General features: G+C 41.6%; 1 protein-coding gene across 3 annotated transcripts in view; it reads right to left on the reverse strand.

Annotated features, from left to right (window-relative positions):
- Positions 1–23,474, reverse strand: part of MYO1B (myosin IB) — a 114,043-nt gene extending 90,569 nt beyond the window's left edge. For 2 of the 3 annotated variants that reach the window (XM_074145755.1, XM_074145753.1), the window contains exons 1-2: positions 23,342–23,425; positions 6,760–6,900 (exon numbers count right to left, since the gene is read on the reverse strand). In XM_074145755.1, coding sequence (XP_074001856.1) covers positions 6,760–6,894 — 135 coding nt within the window. In that variant the 5' untranslated portion in view covers positions 6,895–6,900; positions 23,342–23,425. Of the gene's footprint in view, positions 1–6,759; positions 6,901–23,315 lie in introns of all 3 variants that reach the window. The other variant, XM_074145754.1, reaches the window with a different exon arrangement.
- Between the last annotated feature and the right edge of the window lie 858 nt (positions 23,475–24,332).

Consider the following 24,332-nt stretch of genomic DNA (forward strand, 5'->3'; position numbering starts at 1 on the left):
ACTTTTGCTTCTATTTCTGTTATTTGCCAATCTTTCATTAATTTTCCTTTTGTGTTTTTATTTCATGTAACATACACTGAAATCACTAGTAAATGCCCAAAATGTCATCATCACCTTAGTGAAGAAATACACAGCATTTTGGGGCAGAGCCAACGTTGTAACAGTCCCTGGGGCCCTACAGGAGGCATTTCCTACACCGCCTCCTCTCTTTTTTCAAAGTGTCACATCAGAGGCAAAAAAGAAAGTGTGTAGGGAAGGAGAAGAGCCCTACACACAGCCCACAAGAGGCATGTAATTTTCTGTGATCTTTATTAATGTTTTCTTACTCCTTTATGCAGATATTGCATATGGCTCTACAAACAAGTGCCTCAAAGGCTGTGCTCAGCATTGTGGGAGCCGTACAAAAAGGAAAAGAAACAAAGCACTGCCGTGAGATAAGTAACTCCCCTCCCACAGCGCACTTCAAGGTGAAAAGCAACCAACCTGCTGGCTGCAAAAATCTTTACTCCTGACTCTAGGCAAGTTATAAAGTTTGTTTTACCAGAGCATGCTGATGAGAAGGGCCAGAGGACGAACAGGATTTCTATGTAGATAGCAAGTAAAGCAAGATTTACAGGGAAGCAGAGCCCTTCTTCTTACACCACAAGCTATCACGCTAAATGATGTGCCTTGGGCACACAAGCCCCTTCTTCACATCTGAAGGAGAAGCAGCAGGCTTCAAGGTCCTAGCCTGTGGCAGCTGCAACAATATTATTACTATAACTCAGTAGTTTCCCTCAAAGAGGGAAACTGTTGAGGCACTGATGGGAAAATCGCTCAAACCGACGCAAGCGTCCCCCCAAGGGAGGAAGAGAAGGAGATCTGAGGAAACTCAGGTCCCCTGGGGTCCCATCGCAGGCGGATGGATGGCTGCTCTGCTCCAGCTCTCAAACCATCCTGCCTTTAAGAAATGACAGTCACCACACCTGCCACTCCTCAAACTCCCAAAGGAAGACAAGCAGTCCAGGCTGGACTTGCTGGATAAACACAAGTAAACGCATCGAGGTACAAGAGTTATGTAGATGGATGGTCACAAAAGGCCAATGCAGACCAAGACAATTGGTCTCATTCACATAATTCTGTCCTCCGCTCTCTTTTCCAAATGTAACATCTAGAATGCCAGGTACAAGTGCAGCTGGAACAAAGCCACTATCCTTGACAGCAATTCAGTAAACTCCTAAATACTGTAAGGTAGCTGAAAAAGGGGTGAATCAATAATAGAGACAGACACAGTAGATTAAAGTCAAGTCAGAAACAAAAAGGCTACCCGTAAAATATCAAAACAATAAAGATCAACAGGAAGCAGCTCAGGCTGTGAAACAAGCACACCGCAATAGAGACGCCACCAGAAGGCAGCCACAAGGATGCTACCTCAAACAGCGAGCACTGAGTTTGTTATACTGGAATGCCAAATATTTAATATTGCAGTGATAAAACAACATGTGTTCAGTACCATAAGACTGTTCCTGCCCAAAGCAGCCCACAAACTCCACGCACAGAAAATACAAATTAAATGCTTACATCAGAGAAAGATTCTGTTCTAAGAACAAAAAGCAAACAAACATTTTGTTGTAAGGAACACAACGTTGACCTCTGCAAATTTGGGAAGACTTCAAGAAACAACATAACTGTGGGGAAAAATGTGCAGGGCAGCAGAATAAAGCTGTGTCTGGCCTCTGAAGGCTGATTCCCATGAGCCTACGCAGATCCACTCCCCTCCAGACTCCTCACACCTCCCTTGCCACTTCCACATGCTTCACAAAGCAACAAAGCCAGTACAAAAATAAGTTTCAGACCAATATATACATTGCAATTTACCCCAAATTTCTACCATTCATGAGTCACTGTAAATACACGTATAGACTGATGCACCCCCTCCCATTTGTCAGGATCCCAAAATACAAAGAAAAAGTAATTGCCAAGCTGGATTGGCTGAGCATACTTCAGCCAATTTAAAAAATAAATAAAAAAAAAAAAAAAAGAGGGAGGGAGTTTGACAGAATGAGTCAAAATTCATTAGTCACATACAAACTGATTTTTATGAATGTATTTGAAGTTTTCCATGCGGTCTCTAGGTCACACATTTTAACCACACAAACTGCTCCCTGGAACCTTCGAATAATCACCATGGTGGTTTTTTCTACTTGCTAACTGCACTGCCCAGGAGCCACATTTTACTCTGTAAAGTTAAAGTCTCACAAGCTTTTGTTACTGATATTTACAGACAAGAACTTTCGCAAAAAAGCGATGCAAATTTTATCAATGAAAAGTTTAATAGTTGAAAAAAGAATATAATAAACAAGTACAGCTTTTTAAGGAGATTTTTCTTGGTCAGACATACCCCAGATGTTTCCAGACATGACTAAACTCCAAGATTCCCATTTCCAATTAACACATGCATGTTACCCAATGAGCCCTTCCCCCGCAAAGCCACTCAGCATGAGATTACTGCAGAATCTGATGGTCTTTAGTAGAATATTTGGCCTAACTCCAGCTACACCAGCCTTCATGCTTGTTTTTATAGGCACAGCCTCCAGCTTTGCGCTCTGGTATGCAACCTAACACCCAAGCCCATTAGACTTTCCATCAAATACACATAAAATTGAACAACAGGTAATCAAGCTGTAGTCTGTTCTCTAACTGTTGGGAGTACTCTTAATGCCCTGTTTGCATCATGGCATTAAACTTAGGTCATTTTCTTGAAGGGCTTTACAGTGACCAGCCTAGGATGGTATAAGAGGGGATCCAGATCTGAATGCTCTTGAAAGGGGAGCTATTACGAAGGAGGTCTGGAATTTCAAAGGGGTAAATGGAGCTGGCACTAGGATGCCCAACATCAAAAATTCAGCTACTGTGAAAGACACTACAAAAGTCAAAAATTGTATTCTCTTTCCAGTGGAATGAGCCCATTTATCTTGTCATCTTTGGCTATAGGGAAAGATCTGGCACCGTTCACTGATGGCTCAATCTGACTCTCACATTTCAAAGAATCATAGAATAGTTTGGGTTGGAAGGCACCTTTAAAAGTCACCTGGTCCAACCCCCTTCAGCAAGCAGGGACACCTTCAACTAGTTCAGGTTGCTCAGAGCCACATCCAACGTGACCTTGAATGTTTCCAGGAATGGGGCATCTACCACCTCTCTGGGCCACCTGTTCCAATGCTTCACCACCCACATTTTAAATAATTTCTTCCTTATATCTAGTCTAAATATACTCTCTTTTAGCTTAAAACCATTACCCTCTGTCCTATTGCAACAGGCCCAACTAAAAAGTTTGTCCGCATCTTTCTTACAAGCCCTTTTTGTTGGTTTACCTATCAAAACTTGCTAACACAATTATGCCATGTCTGGCCAGCTTTACAGCATTTTCAAATCTGTAATTTACAGCATTTTCAAATCAAAGCTATCCATGTTACAGGTCTCATTTCTCACAACAAACCCTTTTGAAGGTTACAACTGCAACTCCGTTTTAAAACTAACACATGTAGCACAGACACAGCTGTCAGTCTACAGAAAACTGCTTAGAAACTGATGTTGAGTAAGCCCTGGTTTACTGCTGTAGAAACATTTCAATACATTCCCATGGCTCCAGTTTGGCTTACTTTTTTAAACCTGGACACAACTTTTGGTAGTGCCTACAATGGAGAACCGACATCAGGGCTGAACTTAACTCCACAACTGAGCCATGAAAGGACAAATCAATTCCTATTGCCCTCTGAAACGATCCTGAGTGGTCAGCTTGCAAAGCTTGTTAGAGCTGAAGAAATCTGCAGTCTTTGCTAAACACCAACCGTACATCTTTAATAGTCCAATTTGGTTTCCCCAGGGATAGCATGCAAACTACATGGTAAAACAAACATTATTTCCAGATGTAACAAAGGCTTCATTGTGCTCATCTGAGTCTAAAAACACAAATGCAAAGTGTAGTTTTCATAAGTAAGGTTTGGGGAGAATAGAGTGGGTGGCAATAAGGAGAAGGGAGAGGAGAGTTTGCACTTGAAAATGAATGTGGTTGTTACTGTGAGAACCATTCCAACTGTTACTGTTTTCAAAGTTTTCCAAAATATGCAACAGTGACACGAAATTTGCAGGACAACAGAACTCAACTGATACAGAAAGGAGAAATTATTCCTCAGAGTGATATATTCCTCAGAGAGATAAAACCATGCAGCATCTCAAACTAAGTAACCTGTATACTCGGTAGCAGCATGTGGCAGAGACATAAACATCTATTCTTTCCACCACTGACGTAGTGAAAGTTTTAATACCTGCAAAGACCTGCAACATTTTGCCTTCACAGTGTGGATTCACAAATAGTACTTCTAAGACCTTAAAAAAAATAAATAAATCACATGTTCAAACAAAGCTGGAGATAAAGAGTAAATGATAGTGCAACAAACTACAAGGGAATGAGTTGGGGGGGATGGACCAAAAAAACAAAAACAAAACAACAACAACAAAAAAACCACCTCCTTTGCTTTTGGCAGCAGTTCACACTTCTCAGAGCATGTTTAAGTGTTAGACTTTTCCACCTGCAAGGTAAAGGATCCTACATTGCTAGAAAAAAGTGACACCTCTATATCTGCCAAATAATACAGCTAATTACATTGCATCTCAGTGCCAGGCCCTGTCGAATCAGAAACTGCAGGAAATACATGCTTCTCTGCCACTGCCTCAAAGAACTGTGTGTTTGAACACGGTTGTCAGCTAGCATGTAATAGCAGATAAGAATAAAACAGATTACCCATTTGTCATTCAAACTGATTTCTTTCAAGAAAACGCTATCTAGTCTAAATTAAGTAGAAAGATGCAATTAAATACTTTGCAATCCATAGTAGTTTACATCAGAAAAAATCTTGACAAATCCACTCCCACATGACTTATAGCAATCCTTCTTAAGAGACTGCGTAGTCTAGGGTACCCTCACAGAATAGGTATCTATACATAATGCTTTAAATAAAACTTTCAAATACGACCAAAAGATTGGTCGTATTTGAAAGTCTTCCATCTCTAGGCAAATAGCTCCCTTTCCTTCTATTCTCCTTCATGTTTTCTTGAGCTAAAATGGAATTAGATGATTCAGTATCATCCATTTTTACTGTAGGTATTAGGAATATAAAGTTAACCCTAAAACCAATGTGAAACAGGTTAATTATACAAGCCACTGACTGAAAAAAAACCTCTGAATCCCACAAGAGGCAGTCCCTGCAGCTGTTGAATATGGTGGACTTACTAGAAGCAGGATGAAAAAGCGGCAAAGAGGAGTCTGATACCTACCTGCCTGTATCCACGTCTAAGGGTTATCAAGAGGGAACAAACTACATCTTCAAGGAACAAGGAAAATTTAAGACACAGATTTTTGGAAATGTAACCATCAAAGTTATCAGGAAGATTTTTTTGACCATTGTGGAAGAAATCTTTCTACAAATACAGATCATCTTAGTTTCTTCTGCAACACGGTTTTAAGGGATACTGAGAATCCTCATGTTCGTCTATTTTTCTCTTTGAACTGACAATTTAAATTGACCATAGTGAGCAAGTGGGTGGAGGTGATGCAATAGCAAATAGGTGCAACTGTATATTAACAAGCTAATGCCTACAGAAAAGGGAACAGGCATAGTTGAGTAGGAAAATGACTTCAGAAGAAAGATGCAGCAGAAAATGAATAGCAGAGGTACAAAAGCACAGACAATAACTAAGGGATAGAAGAAGCAAACAAAAATAACACAGATCTTTCCATACTGGAGGATGGAAAGGAAAATGTACAATGAAACCATGAAGGTTCAAATGCTTAGCAAGAAGGAAAAACATAGTCACACTAAAAATAAAAAAGGGGGGGACCGGGGCTAAGTTATAATTAAGTACAGAACACATCTATTTGATTGTAATAAGCTGCAGACACAATTGCTTGCAGATCTCAGCTATAACTTTGGCTTTAATGTTTCAGCTTTACTCTTAGAAGACTTATCTTTCACCAGCGGTCTTGGAAAGTCTCTACAAATCATTAAGTTCACGCAGCCTCAGTACTAGAACAGATACAATACTGTGCACATTTTAACAAAAATGGAACAAAGAGAGATGAAGCAGGAAATGAAAGGCTTAACTGGAATCACAATTTGCCTCTTCATTCTCAGCCTGTGTTTCAAGTGTCAGTTCACAACATTTCTCCTATTAATCACTCTGAGATTAATATGCCTGAAGATTTTGATTACTTCCACATATATCCAATCTCATTGTTTCTAGTTTAAAAGCCAGCCATTCTAATAAATATAACTTCTTATTTGCAAATCAAAGGTAGCAGGCAACATTTAAGCTAGCCCTAGCATATTCCAAGCATATACCGTTTCTACATCAACATGCTCTAACATCCTGGAAGTGCCTTCCCTGGAAGTGAATTATTTACAACTGCAATGTCCTCTGACAACAGGAATATGAAAGTTATTGTCATCATCAGTTCTGGAACTGTTTTTTATAAAAATCAGAGGTCCACCACATTGTGTAACAGGGAAAAAAGAAAAAGGAGAAATATCCCAGATGGAAAAGATCAGATGCAAACAATGCAGTACAGGAAAGACTACAGCACAAGTAAGTTTTAAAATATCCTTAATACAATAGATTATGTTCAGGCATTCAGTCTATGTGTATCCTTATAAATAAACACATATTTTAAGAATGACAACATAGCTTCTTATAGGATGTTAGTTGTTAACATATACTCACATATACTTCATTGTGATCAAAGCGCTTTTTCAGATTATTGATGAACGAATCTTCATTAAGTGGCTCTAAAAGAACCATATCTCCCACCCCTATCATGTTGTCTAAAAGTGATGTCTTGACCTCCATTTTGGCCATTTTCACCTGCAAAGAGAGAAACGAGATAAAACAAACAAACAAAACAAAAAACAAACAAACAAAAAAAACCAAAGAGCAAAGTTAGCTCAAAGTTATTCTAATTATCCATAGGCATTATCCAGGAATACAAGTTAAATAAGGAATACAAGTTAAACCCACTTGAATGATGCTGATTTAAATATTTTTCTAAGAAACATTCCCAAAGTCATTCTATCTACCCAGGTAGTGCATACAATTCCAAAAAAAGTAAGTTCTAGCAGTCAACAATGCCTTCTGGTCCACTATACATAAAATAACGAACTCAAAGAAACAGGAATGAAGATTCCAGTGGGCACCACATCTGGATTTTTTGGATGACTTCAATGCAGTGTTCAAGTGTACGCAAATCCAAGTTTTATCAAAAGCTTCATCAACATCTCCAGTATATCAAATTAGGGTTTAAATTTGTCAGTACCCTAATCTGAATTTCTTTTGCACTCTTACTTGCATTTCTCCAACCCCATCAACATTTACATGGAAACCAACTTAGTGAACTCATGCAGAGACAAAACCCACACTATTTTAATTCATAAGCCCTGTACTCTAGAGCACCTATATTCCCCTACTCTTGGTAGCATGAGGCTACCAAATCACTTCATTTCCTAACCAGACTTATCTGAATTTATTTATAATGTTATTGCTTAAGAGTGATTTTCTGTAGGGTAGCAACAACCCAGCTGACAAGTGGTGACTCTGCGTCCATATAACTGGAGTAGCAAAAGGCAGAAGCCAGGCTTAGACAGAGGATCAGGATCAAAGTCACCAAGTTTGATAAACAAAGTAATTCAGACAACGAAGTCAAGGTCAGGCCAAAAGTCCACACCTATTTGATCCTTCCAGCCTTTTATCCTTCCAATCTAAACACTACAGAAGATTAATCGAGCTCCTCAAGAACTCCGGGCACAGTTACTGCTTTCAGCTTTCACAAAAAGACTGCAAGACTGAAAAATGAAGGTATTAGCAGTGGTGGCTGGCAAACAGGGAACCAGAAGTGAGACAACAACTTTGCTGACAACACAAACTAGGAATCAACTACTGCACAGCTACAGCTACACAAAACAACAGTTGAACTTCACCAGTCAGCTGTAACCTCTCAGCTATGAAATGATATCAAGCTATACTTGCTTCCCCTATCTCTGCAGCATATTTAAATTTTTTTCTCATTTTTCAAAATGTCTTTGAACAGCTATTAGCTTATACAATCACCGTTAACTTGTCATAGTAGCTATACATCAGATAACTAATTTGAAACAAGCGAAGCCTTTTATCCCTTGCTTCTGTCCACAGCCTCTGCGTTACTACATGCTGTTTGATTTTTGAGCAGTGAGTGACATTTGAGGGATATTAGATCAAGACATAAGTCATGTTTGATGTTTTTCCAAATTCAACGAAGAGAAGCACAGCTCCACAGGCAGGAACGGAAGTAATACAACAAGATCCCCAAAACCTGGATCAAGCCTGGGAATTACTAGGAATTCACATGGAAATGCAAAACCAGTGCTGAACTATGGTAACCAACCAAAGCTGAGTCAACTCTGCTAAACAAACAAAGAGCATTTATTTTAAACAAAACCACTGAACAAATATTTTTGTAGAGAAAGATACTTTTATTCTTAAAAGTTCACCTCTCTGAATCACCAAAAATTTTTTAAACATTCACAGAATCCTTTCAGAGGTATCACTTCAGCTTCTGCATCCCATTAAGACAAATTCTTTAAACTACCAGTCTTGTTTCAATGACCTAATTACTTCCCATACATCAGCTAATGCTCAAATAGCTTTTGAAGGCTGAAAAATAAAAGTCCTTCTCAAGTATGGAACTTATTAAGTGTTGAGTTTGTAGCCAAAAAAAAAAAGAAAAAAAAAAGCCAACATAAAAATCCTAATTTGGGCAATTTCAACCTAAAATTTAAGTTCTAAGTAGTATACCTCATCTACCATTGTGAAATTACATACCACCTGCCACACTTCATGCATCCCTGCTTGGGAATCTCAAGACCAAGAGCATGTCAAACCCATCAAGAACATTCACATATTCCCAAACTCAGAGGCACATTTTGCAAAACAGCTGCACAAAGACACCATAAGGTGGATCAGAAAGCTGTATACAAATATTTATCAATATATTTGAAAAGTTTGATGTTATGGTCAACGGTTAATTTTCAGCTTGTTTTTTCCCCACAATAATTTAATAACATACTATGGGTTAAAATATTTCCATTAACTTGAGAGCTAGAAAATATTAGAAACATAGGTGATGAAAAAAGTGGTCAACATGCCTAGATATCTTGTTTAACACTGAATTCTCAAAATCATTTGCAACTGCTTAGCCTTTTCAAAATATTCATTAAAAATTACCTCATACACCGATGTGTGATTCAAGAATATTCTGCCATACCAATGTTAGCCCCCACTTTGGTGGAATCCAATAAAAATCCCAGCTCTGTTTTCCCTAACAACAAAGGGAAATCTGGCAAGCTTGTAGGATAGTTTGGTTGGCTATCTGAGGTAACAAGTCGGGGAAAAAAAAGCATTGATAAAAAAAGCCAACAATGTTTAAACATGCATTAAACAATTGGATTTAATTTCATCAATAATGGAATTTAATAGAAGATCAATATATACAGAACTTTTGAAATACCAAATATTAACTATAAAAGTAGCTTTTAAAAAAACCCTCAAAAATCAGCACACTACACAGACAAAAAAAATAATAAAAAATAATAAAACCCTTGCTACATTGCAAGGCTAAACTTCAGTCAAGATTTTTAGCAATGCATCACTAAACTCAGAAACTCAATCCAAATCCATGCCCACATATTCGTATTTACCATATATTCAAAGATGCCCTGCAGCTGGAAATCTTTTCTCACCAGTGCTGATGACAGCATGCTCACCACAATTTGGAGAACAGTATGTAAAAGTAAGTAGCTTCTACCTATATACGTACTCATGCACCTTCAAAAAGATGAACGATTCTCAAGAACCAGACCTATGAGAGGGACAGGACCAAAACACGCTCCCAGCGCCTGAGAGACCAGTAATGACTGAAACCGCAGCTGTGCTGGTGGGAGAGCACCAGCAAACCGGAAATTAGGTTAAAGAACCAAAATGGGTTGTGTCCTTTAAAACAAGGACACTTCTACTTATTTTCAAATGAAGATTGCTGATCAGAAGATGATGTATGGAAGTACCGAAGTGAGGCTCTATTCAAACTGGAAACTCAATAAAAAGTAACGTGAAAATGTAAGCAGTACTACCTCGATTTACCTAATACATTGCTTTTGCAACTCTAACATATGATTCTGCTGACATTAAGAAAAATGACAGTATTGTATAAAGATCAAAGTTGCAAATTATTAAAATTTTAACACAGCAACAAATTAGCTCAGCAAAAAAACCCAGAAGTCTTCTAACATTTGCAGTCTGCAAATCAGATTCTTCCCCAAACATTCCCTGATCTCTCTCACACCCACTTACCACTTGAGCCTTCTCCCAAATTTACCTTTCTTATTCTTAAAGCAAACATCAGCGGCATTTCAGAACATCTCCCTTTCCTCTAGTCATTTGCCAAATCTGTTATTCCTCACTTTGGTCTCCTATCTAGGCCTTAATTCAACGGAATGAGAACGCTTTCAATGTGTTTCCATCCTCAGAAAAGTCAAAAAAGAATATTCAGTAATCCTTCACAGCTCAATCTCTTTTATGTTGGACAACGTGCTCGGGAGGAGAAGTGCTGGGCATACTACATCTGTAAAATCCTTTTATCCACATGTTCCCACATTACACGTAGCCTTTTAAAACACAGACTGTTGTATCTACTATTCACAATGCCTGGGATTGCCATCCAGCTAGGCCAGGTGAATCTAAAACCTTTTTGTCCCTCTTGGCCGCAAGGACGGTAAATTAAAAATTACACTGTTCTGCAGCCACCACAGTCTTATCATCAGCCAATCTGAAACAAGAGCTAATGAAAACTATAAATAGAAGATGATACAGAGAATAGGCAAAACCCCAGAAGCCTTGTACAATTAAGTTCACACATTCTCGAAGGGGGAAATGAAGTAATACCCCATTATTGGCATAGAGCATGTTATGGAATTGTCCAAGGTTTTCCACATCAACCTCATACAGCAAAACAGCAACACTTGTCAGCAGCTTCCTACAGATGTGCAGTCGTTAGCACACGTTTGCTGCACTGGAATTATCACTGGCTGCAGAGATGGCTTGTTTTTCTCCTTTTGTGGCATTGTAGCAAAAGGGCAATTTCCCTACAGTCAAAATTGACACAACAGATGTACTCATATGTGCTTCAAGCTCTCAGTATCTAAAAAAAAAAAAAAAAAAAAAAAAAGAGCAAAGCCTATAACCACCTTTTTCTTTTATAAGACTTAACAGGGACAAGCTGCAACACCAGTAATTCAGTATCAGAGTTCAGACTGATCTTGTGTTCCAGGTCTGATCCTGAGCCCCCATCAGGCTGTAATCATGCTTGCCCACTCGTTCCCTTTTTCCTCTGTCAGGGAGCAATCAACCCATGCAGAGCAGGGACACTGACAGGCCACTGCTGCAAAAAGCAGTGTCAATACCCGAACAAAACAAAACCAGAAGGAACTACAGCCATCTTGTACTACTCATGACAAGCACCAATTTGACAAGAGGCAAGATTTAAATTCACCCTGTTCTGCTGCCCAACAAACCCTACATATCACTGGACTCTGACTGATGTCCATAAGGCGTAAATTCATTGGAAACACCTCGTGCTGGTTCACTAGGTAAACTGAGGCAGACCCTGCAGCTGAACTACTACAGTGCCCTTTTCACGCAAAGCTAGATTTCCCGACATCAGCATGTATGAAAAAATGTTTATGTAATCCAAAGAAAATCTTTGCTTTCCCTCCAGACCGTCTAACTCTTTTAGTCTCTGGATGCTACAGGGGAGCAGTGCACCCAGCATTTCCTATCTGGTCCCTAGCCACTGTCTGCTAGGAACACCTGCACCCTCCTGCCCAGCTGTGACTGCTCACAGATGTTGCTCTGTCACCATCAATGCGCTGAAGAAAAGTGCATGCAGAAAATACTGCAATGTTGCAGCCCACAATTCCTTCTGGCAGGAAAATGGACTTGAGAAACCTGACACATCGACTGCAGGCAGGAATGTTAATAGGTATCGCAACAGCAGTAAAAGCACTCTTAAAGAACTAAAATGCATCCTCTGACTCTCCATCTTTCCTTTTGGTTTGGCCAACGTCTGAATATCTTCTGAATTCCTTTTCCTCCCACAGTCCTACTGAACAAATCAGTGTTGTCCAAACTGAAAAAGTTTATAGTCTGGGGCTTTCGAGTCAGCTAACGTTTCAGGTTCTCACATCACATCTTACCTACCAAGCAAGAAGTATTATTTGAAACCATTGTGCAACTTCTCTTTATTTTCTGTAGGCATTGAACATTATGCAGGCATACCAGATTCCTTGAGTAGTTAACAACAAACAGCTCAGGTAAATTACAAAAGTAAAATGCAGCAATACAGGGTTTATTTTTATTAGGACTGCAGGAATGTTTGCATTCAGCATCAGCTAAATGGGAATGGCTCTTTAGCAACATCAGATTACAACAGAGTTGCATGCCAGTGACTGCAATTTAGATGACAGAAGATTTGCCCAGCAGAATTCCATAGGAGGAACGAACGCCACGCTCCGCTGGCTCCTGCTACCAAACGCCACGCATTTAGCTAAAGGTTGGGCAATTCTCAAGGAAGAAACAGGCCACTTAAAGTACTGCTGAGCAAACAGCTGCAACTACATGAAGCAATATCATCTTTTCACAGTTTAACCTCGGAGACTAAACTGCAGTGTAGAAAAACTGACAGCGTAATAATTAGACTTCATTAGGACATGTACAAAATGTTCGCTGGGACATCATCTCCTACTGACATAAACAGTGGCTGAAACCACCTTCATTAACAGGACTCAGGTCCCTTATAAATGCAGAGGGGAGACATTTTGTTGTTGCTGCTGGAGGTCTTTGGTGTTTGTTGTGGGAGGAATTGTTGGGTTGGGGTTTTTTTAGTTAGGGATTTTGGGTGGTTTTTTTTTTTATTTTTACATCAGCTTGGTCACAAACTACATTAAGCAGTAATTAGTTGTTATCAATCCCCCAAAAGTGAGAGAGATACCTCTTTCATGCCTCCTTCAAGCATTCTTTGTCACGAGACTAAGCATCACATAAAAGGTGCACAGTACATCACCACAAAACCAAAATAACCTGAGCCACGTATGGAGAAGCTACAATTTTGCCCTCCTTCTCTTCCCCAATAAAAGACTAATTCATGCACCTCGGGGAAGGTGTGAGGGGCTGTGTTTGCATTTCTCTAAGGCTAGTTTCTGTTACTTTTGCATACTAGTTTGAATGACATTAGCATGGCTATTACCTGCTGTAAGAGACCGCAGGGTATATCTATTCTACTATTTCTATTTTATACTCCCAGCAGTGCAGGTTTTCAAATTACTTCTAATAATTATATTGCAACCACAACACAATAACTGCCACCAGTAATTGCACTCAGGGGTTGATCTATTTCCTAAGTCAACTTGCAGCCTCGCTTCAACTCATCTGGGTTGATCATACAGTCATGCTAGGTTTTGGGAAAAACATTTGGTCTTCCAAAATTGCTAAGGCAGCCTTCATTAGCACCTGCTAAAATACAGTCTTAAAATAATACAAAAATGTTTGGTGCTCCATTTTTATCCTGCAAAAGTTCCTATACATTTTGGATTATATTGACAGGTTTCAAATATTATGGGTGTGGAGTAGCCTTTTCCATAAAAGGTTATTCCAGAGCCTGATATTTATTTTTTTTTTTAAATTAGTTCTGCTTGACAGGGAGAACACCTTGGGTACTTCCAATGCATAATGCATCTAGAAATAGATCTTCACTAACAAGGCTGTTTGCAGTCCAAAATTCTGGTTAAATTCCCACTGACTTCAGCAGAAACAGGATCCGTGATGGTTTCTTACATTTAGGCTTTTCTTAGTCATTGTTTAACCACAGAGTTTTATAATCATTCCAGGTCCACATCAACAGAAAGGGATTAAATACTCAGGAATAAAGGGGATCTCTTTTTGGCACATACCTTGCTAAGATTCTCTTGAATCTTTTTCAAAATAAGGAGCAAAATGTGACTGCAAAACCAAAAGTTGGCAAAGGTCCTGCCTTCTTCCCCTAAACCAAAGACTGGATTTCAGATTGACAGTGTATATCTGAACTCCACTAAGTAGGGGGTGCCCTTTTAAACTGATTACCTCCATCTTTCAAGCTGCCGCTTAAAGTTTTCTGCCAGTTTCAGGGATTTTGCCCAATCCAAAGGTTATGTTTGCATAGCTGTTACAGAACAGGGGCATGAAAACCAAGATAGGACTTATTTGGCTTGGGGGATCTTCTTTCTTTGTTGTATGTGACACACCAGTAGCTTGCTACCACACCAGAACTCATGTTCAAAAGATCCTCTGGTAGCAGATCCTCACAAAATACTACTTAAAAACAACCAGCCCTCACAAAGTCAAAACATTTCTTTCAACTGAGGTTTCACTCTTTTGGGAGCAATCCAGCAATCAACTGTAATCTAGTTCTTTCATTTATACTTTTATTATAATAGGGTTTTTACTTTCCCTTGCACACAAGTGCACAGGCAGAGCAAGCCTTGCTTTCCTCCAGTCAGCACATAAACCACACACCCCCGACACAGGCAAAAGAAATCTCACGGCAGGGCAACTGGAGTAAATACCAATGTATAGCATCTAATAAGGTGGGTATTAAGAGATGTCTTAATAGTACAGGGTTAAAATACCAGAGTACGCACTAATCTTCTCCTCAAACGCTTGGGTGCGTTGCCTGTTAAGCAGCTGGTGATAAGCCTTGAAGATATGCAGAATATGAAATAACAGAACAGGTAACGCTGCAACTTCACTCAGCTGCCAACAGCAGAAGGAAAAGCAGCCACAGAAAGTCATCACAGCAGTCACTGAACCACTTAAAACCGGACACGGACAAACACAAAGCGAGTCACAAAGGAGCTTCAGGAAATCCAGACCCCAGGAGAGGCTTTGGTGCCCCTATCTACCCACTGCCAAACCACCCACAGTAACTGAGTGTGCCCATAATTCCTAGAGCAGCTGGGAGACACTGTCGCACTCACAGAGCTACCCACAGAGCAAGGTCCAAGTTTCCAGGCACCCATGTTCTTGTCCAAACAGTAAAAGTCTGGGTAAAGCTAAAATTTGCATGGCCGAAAGCACTATGTATTTCCACACCATTCACTTTCCTTTTCCATTTAAAACAGAAGGAAAATAAGTCACCTGAACACCACCCCAGAGATCTTATTCCTGCCTGTTGTAGTTTCCCCCTCCTAGAAACCTGACCTGATATGCTCCTTGTAATATTTTTAAATAATACTTGGAATGTTTTTAGCCTGGTATTTTATAAAAATAAGACAAATCATGCTAGCTGTACATGTCTTGGTCTGTGTATCCAGTCTCTCATACATGCCTAATGTTGAATTTCATTCAAAGGACAGAGGAGTAAAAGACAACAGAATAGGTATTTTTCCACACATTTGTAAAAGCAGGCAGGGGAGGAGATCTGAGCATAGGCGTCCCATCAGAGACATAAGCTGCAAGGAGAACAAACACCTTATTAAGTACCACAGAGCCACTGCAAAAGAACGGCCTCGCAAAATTCCCTAGCCGCAGAAAAGCTTCAAATGGAAATTATTGCTTCTTTGCAAGGCAATCCGTCACAAGAGAAAAACCTGCGGGAAGTCAGACTCGATTAGTCCCATTTCTCCCAGGACCAGCTGCCAAGGTAACAGAACAGCGCAAGGCTTCATCCTACAATTTGCCATCGCTGTCTATTCTGCACATCAGTTTCTCTTCAGCAAAACACTGCTATTTTTAATGAAAAGCAGGGGGGAGAAAATTAAAAAAAAAAAAATTGGATACAAGTGTTGCAGGAAAAGGAAGCAACATTTGCCCAAAACCAAGCTAAAAAAGCATCTATTTAAGGGCAGAGGAGGCTTAGATAAATTAAGCGTAGTTAGACATGCTTGCTTGTCTTAAGTGTTGAACTATATCCACAGTTTTGTCATTTTCATTCTCAACAATAGGACACTTGAAATCACAGGGATAAAGTCATCCATTTTTAAAATCAAGGTATCTCCAGCTGTTCCTAAGTATCTCTCAGACAATGGGAGAAGTCCAAGAAGCTGCATTTCAACACACAGTAATCACTCTTGTCCAGATGTCCGTGAAGTCAGAAGCCGGCAGTGTTACTACTAACATCTAGCATGACAAAGGTATTTCCAAATGAAATATAACGCTTTGCAGATTTAGAGAGGGACACCTTCCTAAAATATCAATAGGAAGCACCTTCCTCTGGCCAAAGGAAAACAGCTGATCTCACAGATACCCACAGGTACTGAGTTTTGCCTCACTTTGTTTCAGCAAGAACTATCATCTGGCAGTTTTGGGAAGCAGAAAAGATCTATTTACATAGGATACACGCAAGCTTCTCCTGTAGCAGAAATCTGTTACGAGGTAAGAGAAGCTCCAGCTCCACCCTTGTTTGCCAAAAGATTTTCCAAGGTTTCTCCCAGAGTGAACTTTGTTTTAACACAGCTTTGCACTCTTTGATCACTGAAGGTAATCTCCAGAGCCCTTGTAACGCCTGACAGTCTGTGAACTGAACAATGGCAATAGTAGCTGTATCTGTTCTGCATGTCCAAGACCAGTGCCAAAACCTCTGTATCGTACAATCATGACTACTGTACTGCACTTCTCCAGAGTGCAAGTTTTCAGCCTTCTAATGACTGTTCCTACATTGAACCTAATGTCTAGCCTAAATTTATTCACGGTCACCTAATATCTACATCTTGCTTGGGCTAATGCAGTAGGGTGAGACTTTTTTTGTTTTAATTTTAAATTTAAATGTGTTTTCTCCCCCACGGAAAATATTTAGAGAGGATCTTCTCACGGTCCTCATTCTGCATAAAGCCTAACCAGGATTGCTCATTTTCCTCTCAGCAGTTTCTCCATCCCCTTAACCATCCCAGTAGCCCTTTTCTGCTCCCACTCCTATTTGAGCCCATCTTTGGCAGGGTTAACCAAGACTGTACAGAGGATTCCTGGTATGTTGCGGCAGCAATATTTCCTCTCCACAAACAGGAATATTCCTTCCAAGAGAAGGGGATTCATTTTCACCCTCTTCACTCCTCTTTTTCCTTCTCAAAAGTTTCACTTGGAATCAGCACTTCCCTAGCTTACCCTGCGCGACTAAGCTCAACTGCTTCATCAGACGCAGACATGCACTCAAAGGCAAAAACTAGGAAGGGTCTCCAGATACTTAGTAACCAATTGGTTACTGGTTTAGCTATAAGGTTTAACTTGTAGGTTTAACTACTCCCAAAAGTGATCTGCCTTTCAACCCCAACCATCTTCCTTCTGATCTCTCGCCAAGCCTCTCTTGATGAGAAGGGAGAGCAGCTGGTATTCCTGCCACAAGTTAGACATCCCAGGTATTCCACCTTTCACATCTCAGCATAAGCCCCACTAGAATAAGCTTTTCTCTCTGACCTCAAACAAGAAGCTCTAGCATAGCTACTTGGTGGACGGTTAACTGGTCCCTGGAGTCTCAGAAAAAATGGCACCTCTTCATCTCTCAGCCAGTGTCACCAGCACCTCTGTTAAGCTGCTCATTTGCTTCCACAGAGGAACAATGGAGAGAATTAATACCAACTTCACTCCCTTCAACAGCTCTCCTAAAAGCAGAACTAACTCATTACAGTGCCATCCAAAGAGTCCTTATGCAATAAGGACTTTAAGGATACCTCTTTGGTCTAAAAAGACACCATTAACTGTCCTACAAATCGTTTTAACACAAAGGTGTTAAAATACAGAGAGTAGGTGCAACTTCCTTTGCTCATGCTTTCCCAAGATACAGAATTCAACACTGAGTGGTTTCCTTGTTTCGTTTCTGAGGTACAGGGTTTTCAAAGGTCAGTGCAAAAGTTAAAGCACAGTATCAAGACATTACATATGCTCTACTGTGCACAAGAAATGGTTACCTTAAGGTTAAGCCTTTACAAAGATATTCAAACACCAGCGTGCTCATGAAGACACAAGGAAGAAGAGACTCCATAAAGAAAATGCATATAAAAGAGTAGAAATATTTCAGGATGTGACTGCTCTGTACTTGTTTTTATTTCCACTGTAGGAAGTTCTGCAGTTTAAATTATTCTTATTTCTAATCCAAAGTACCCCCAAGTAGCACTTTGGAGCATGCAAACTATGAACATCATGGAAAATTACAGAAAAAGGAGCAGAGAGAAAAGCAAGAGAGCTCATATACAGAGCATATTTGTGGGCCCAGGAAACTTGTACCAATGCTGACCAGGCTGTGGTCACAAACTTTTAAAAACTGCTTTCTGCTGACAGTAGGGGAAAATGTTGTTGCCTGTATTTAGAAAATAAAGAAATCTACAGCAAGCAATTCTGATAGTACAGTACCCACCAACCCTTCTGTTACTCAGCACCTATTCCTCATAATTATGTCCTCTTTTTCTCCTTCCTATACACTTTTTCTTTCTTCCTGCTAACTTTGTTTTTTGTGATCCTCTTGCCCAACAGCATAAGAATTTCTGCTAATATAAGACCCTTGTAAGGACTTCTGCCTCTACAAGAGAGGGAGAACAAGGCAAAATTTATGAACATAATTAGTACACCCACATCAAAGCAATTCAGAGTCAGCACTGCACAAAGTCAGGGACAAAGCAATTACCTAAAGCCCAAGATACACCCACTCCCCACCCCTGCAAAGGAGAAAATCTTTGTGACGGTAAATATTTCTCATCCTCACTCTTTGGGACCCTGGATATTTGTATTCCTTATCTTGGGCCTTCAGCTTGTTTGCTTAAATGTTAAGTCTGGCTGCTTAGGCTAGAGGCCACCTCTTTCATCCCAAAGGCTCAAGCGTTAGTGTGTGTGTGCACAGGCGTATGCATGTATTTTCCACTGGAGAGAAAGGATGCTGCTCTTTCCTCTGGGGTCCATTACTCCCGCTATACTGTCTGCACAGAATGATTCCCCAACCAGTTTGCATCTGAGAAGGGGACTTCATAAGCCTTCTTCACCTCTAAAACCCTATTTTAAAACTTCAGTCTCTCCTCTTGAAACACTTTCATCGCCACCGTGGCTTTGCTAGCAGAATTAAATCAAGAAATGGACACAATTTTACTTGCTGATACCATATGGGAAATTTCCCAGTAACTAGGAGTTGGGAGAAAAAAAGATTAAGTGTTTGCATAGTTTTCTCCAAAAGCTATGCCCCTAGCTCTTCACAAGGAAGAAGACAATTTGGATTGTTCTATCCCTGTGGCTAGATGATATATTAATCTAAAACCTTGAGTCTGCAGGCAACTCCAAAGACTCTACAGTTACTTAAACAAAGGTAAGCAAAAGGCAAGATAAACTGCTTGGTTCTGGAAGTTTCTTCAAACACTGAGCAAAGGATCAAAAATGGCAGGAGTCACTGAAAATGGCCAAGTATACCCCAACTCTACTGAAAGAAGAGCCTGTCACAGGCCAGGGTGGTCCCTGAGGATCAAATCACACATTTCACAGTTACCCACCTCCCAGATAGAACATAAAATTGCAACAAGCATGATATGCCAGTGGCTTCAGGAGGATGGAGGACAGGCACCAGAGGAAAGTAAAGAAGTAGAGGCCACTTGGCTAGAGAAAAAACAGCTTGGCAATAGACCAAAGGCAAAAATGATGAAGAAGTGTGGAAAAGAGCTAATGTCCCTACTGAGGTATGGAAGCTGGGAAGCCCAGCAAGAGTTACAGAAAGACTTCCTTCATTTCCTCAGTGAGCAGAGGTACTTCTATCTGAAGGCTGAAACACCTATTATACTTCTTTCATATGTTTTTCATATGTGAAAGCACATGGAAAGGTTTTGAGAACCTCACCTTTCTCTTTCCCCATCACTCTCCCCCAAGACAGGGCATAAGTCCAACAGCAAAAAAAGAGGAGATCCTGGTCTCTGCACTCAGTTCAGACACTAAAATCTGGAGTCATAGAAACCGAAAGAGCAAAGCTTTCATAATCTACAAGCAAAGCAGAGCACAACTGTAAAGGTGAATGTTTTGAGACTAATGCTCAAACCCACCAGGAAAGACTGACAAAAAGACCCTTGTTGCAGTTCCAGTGTTCTCTTTAATAGCTACTTCACTGCACATGACAAAGAGTTGCAACCCTTCCCATCAGCGCAAAAGAAAAATCTTTACTTTTACTTTCTTTTTTTTTGTTCTAGGACTGCAAAACAAAAGAAAATTAACGTTATTCTTTACTGCTTCTTTATGACAAAGCATGCCTTGATGTTAGTTTATACATCAGAAATCAAGCTCTGGTTTCCTTCTTTTTCGGAGGATATGAATGGAGAGGTTACATAAGGGTGTAATAGGAGCTGTTACTTCCTTTCCCAGTTGAAGAGAAAAAGCTGTGGATCAGGTTACAGACTCAAGGGCTGGTCATCGACTACTTGCAGCCTTCCTAATTTTTTTGCCAGTAGTCCCGCAACAAACACAAGAAGCTACTTAGTTACCTATCATTTCAAAGTAAGGAGGCTCTGAGAATTTGAAAGACTAAGCACATAGCTAATAGGGAAAAAGAAAGCCTTCGTTTTTTGCCTTTCATCACACCCAGGAAACTCCCTAAGCTTGATGCATACAATCACTCAAGTCACCACTTTCCATTTCAGTTTATTCTTCATTAGCACAACAAAAAGGATGGATGAAATATAAGGTACAATTTATAGGATGGTCTGACATGTGAGCTGCACTAAAAAAGCTTAGCACACCAACAGAGCACTTAACTTTGGTGGGTATGTTAGCATTCGTTCCAGTTCTGACCACACTAGGGCAAGCAAAAGGAGGAAACGCAGAGTGTCCATATTGGCCTACATGAGCACTAAGCTGTTCTCCAAACCATCCCACTTGCGCTTTCTTCACCTTCCTCTCCGATTCCCAAGCCACTGCTATTACTGGTGCTGAAGGAAGATGAGATCAGACTCCAACACGAGGAATTTCTGTTCCCACAGAGCTCAGAGAAACCAGATGATCTCAGAGGATCATGTGAAGAAAGTCCATGACACTTCCATGAGGCAGAGTATCTTCAGTATATTGCCAGCAGTTTCTTAAGAGTGCACAGTGGGAAAATTAATGGCTTTGCTTATGTTTCCAATTTCTTTCTCCCACTTCCTCCTCTGATTTGCCAGACTTTTATTTTCCCTTCCCCCAGAAGCACTAGTAGGCTTGCAATGTACATTTGCCCTTCTAAAGGGAATGACATGAAGTCTTGCACAATATTTGAAAGGGCTAACACACATAGCTAAATTAAATTACCGTCCCCTGGCATCATTTCCTCACAGTGTGATTTAACAAGGTCTCTTACCAAAAAAAAAAAGGAAAAAAAAAAAAGGCAACCTTCTGTGATCTAAGATGCCTTCACGAGTTCTTTCGCCTTGTGGAGCACTCAATCTGTTTGTCGTACACATATGGAGCCAGAAGCTTTTAAGATGTCCATCAAATACACCACTGAACATCACATAGGTGTTTTCAGAAACATCTTTTTTTTCTAAGGACAAAGAGGAACTTGTGGTAACCTAATACTCCAGTAATTGCTACATGATGGTAAACACCGACATGAGCGGTGACTACTGTATGTTACTCTGGGAATAATGGGAATGCTACAGCTATTATACCTTCGCACAAAATCAAGCCAGAGGCAGCATATTGCATTAAGCACTAAATTAAAGACTTTCTTAAACTCAGGCCTAGGACAACTGGAAATAAAAACACATGAAGAGAAGAATGTCGTTACCTTTAATATGTTTAAAAGCGGCCAAGCACTGAACTCTACTTTACCAGATGGGTCAGACTATTTCTGTTCCCTAACACTGCATGCTTTTGGGGAAAGCCTTGTTTTTGACACAGGGCTTGACAAAGTGATGATTCATCCAGGGAAGGATGGGCAGCTTGTTGCCAGCCTTAATTCACAATTAACAATAGGACAGCCGGATATGGAAAACTCATGATTCTACACAAAAATTGCAGAGTCAGCCATTTTACCTGAACTTTACATTTTCCAGTGCTAATTTCTAATCTGGATCTATTTCTAAATAGCTTCCCCAACATACATTTCAAGAGTAGTTAGCTTTTATTTCATTACTGTTATGTTTGTCCTTTAAGGCAGTGGTTCTGATTAAATACATAGCAATTGACTTAATCACATAATCTGAAATCGCAAAGGTTTAAATTACTCGAAAAAGCAACCAGCATGCATGTGCATGGACATAACAAGCACATAGGTACTGCGGGCAAGACAAGCACCTATGCACTTCATGACTGTACCACCAGCCCCGCTCCCTGCAGCCCCTGCTAGGATGGCCATTGTTTCGCATGGGGAGGGAATCTGGCCACTGCGAGGAACAAAGAGATGCCCTTCCCAAAACACAGAAGCAGCAGATGTCCTACACAGAATCCCCACTGCCTCGCCCTCCGGAGCTGCAGACAGCCGGTCTTAGTTGGGAGGCTACAGCAAGCCGTCCCCTCGAGCAAGCTCTTTGGGACAACGACCCTGCCCTAGAAAGTCCTTCCTCAAGTCTCTTCCCCAAAAGTTACCCGACGGCAGAATTCATCATCCTGCTCCAAGTTACCGACACTCTTCCCACGGTCCTCCCCTCTCCCCGTACCCGAGCCCGCTCTTTTGAATTAAGCGAAGCCGTGCACACACGGTAATTATTTTAGACGAGAAGAAACAGATGCCACGATCTCTTTCCAGAAAAAGCACATACACAGATTCTTATTTTAAAGGGTAAGATCCGGACCATCTCTGCGTGCGTGCACACCAGCATTCATGCCTAAATTTAAGCTGCCTAAAGCCCACAGCTATCCACCAGATGCTAACGAAAGCCACAACCCCCGTAAATCGTCCCAAAGCCGCAGTTTTGCCCCGGGGAAGGACGCCCAAGAGGCGCCGGCATTCCCGTGCTCGGCCCCCGGCACCGCCGCCCCCTCCTCGCAAAGAAGCCGGCGTCAACCTCCCCCCCTGCCCCGACTCTCTACAGCACCAGCACCGGCACCGGCCCCGGCCCCGGCCCCATCCTCGCGGCGGGCCGGGTCCCGTCCCGCCGGGCTGTCCGTGCCGGAGCCCCGCCGGGGCGGCAGGGCTCCGCGACCCGCAGCCCCTGGTCCCACACAACAAAGGGGTCCGGGGGCCGGCCGTGCGGGCAGGGAGAGCCGTACCTCTGCCGGGGGAGGGAGAGCCGTACCTCTGCCGGGGGAGGGAGAGCCGTACCTCTGCCGCCGAAGGGCGCTGCCCGCTGTCCCACGGCAGCCCCGACGCCTCCCGCCCCGAGCCAGCGGCGGACGCTGCCCTGCCGAAGCCGCGGCGAAACGGAGCGGAGCGGAGCGGGGCTCAGCCCCAGCCCCGGGCCCCTCCCCGCCTGTCAGGGGCGGAGGCGCCGCCGCCCGCCGGCCCCCGGCAGCGCCCGCCCGCCCGCCCCGGCCTCGCAGCGCCGCCCGGTGGGCGCCGGTCCCCGGGCCGGGGGCTGCCCAGCCCGTCCCGGAGCTCCGCCGCTGCCTGGCTCCAGCTGCGTCCAGCTCCTCGTTTCCCAGCCTGTGCAATGGCAGGTCTCCCCGGATGACCCCGCAGGGGCTGAGCAAGGGCAGGTGCCCCGAGCTGGACTCTTCCTCACCTGGTGTGCCCCGTGTGATGCAAAGGTGGTGGGGGGGTTGTTTCACCCATCCTGTTTGTTGTGACTTATACGCCTCAAACCTGTAAAGCATCTACAGTTCTCCAGTTACACCCTGCTATTACTATTTTTTTTTTCCTGTGCAGTTCACCTTTAGCCTTTGAAAAACTAACCAAAAGGAGAAACTGACCTATTTTGGCATGAAACCCAACATCCCTGACTGGATTTCTGCAATAAGGTTTTCAGCACCTCCTCAAAATGTACCAGCATTTTAAATGGAAGCATCAGAAAGTATTTATGGCAGGCTTTGACATAACATATCTTATCTGCCCAATCCTGCCCCTGATAAGCACATAAGCCACCAACAATGTAGGGCAACAACCCCATTGTTGGAAAAGAAAAAAAAAAAAAAAAAAAAAAAGGAAGAAAAAGCCCTCGGGGTCATATTCATCCTGTGTCTCAGCCATTCCCTGGCCTGAAACTGGGTCTGAGGGGAAATCAGCAGACATTTCTCCCCACCCCCATAAAAAGTCCCCAACGCACAGATGAGACAGGGGAGGATTTAGGTCTATATATTACACACACACGCTTCCT

This window comes from Numenius arquata, chromosome 3, assembly GCF_964106895.1.
Source record: "Numenius arquata chromosome 3, bNumArq3.hap1.1, whole genome shotgun sequence".
Taxonomy (NCBI): domain Eukaryota; kingdom Metazoa; phylum Chordata; class Aves; order Charadriiformes; family Scolopacidae; genus Numenius; species Numenius arquata.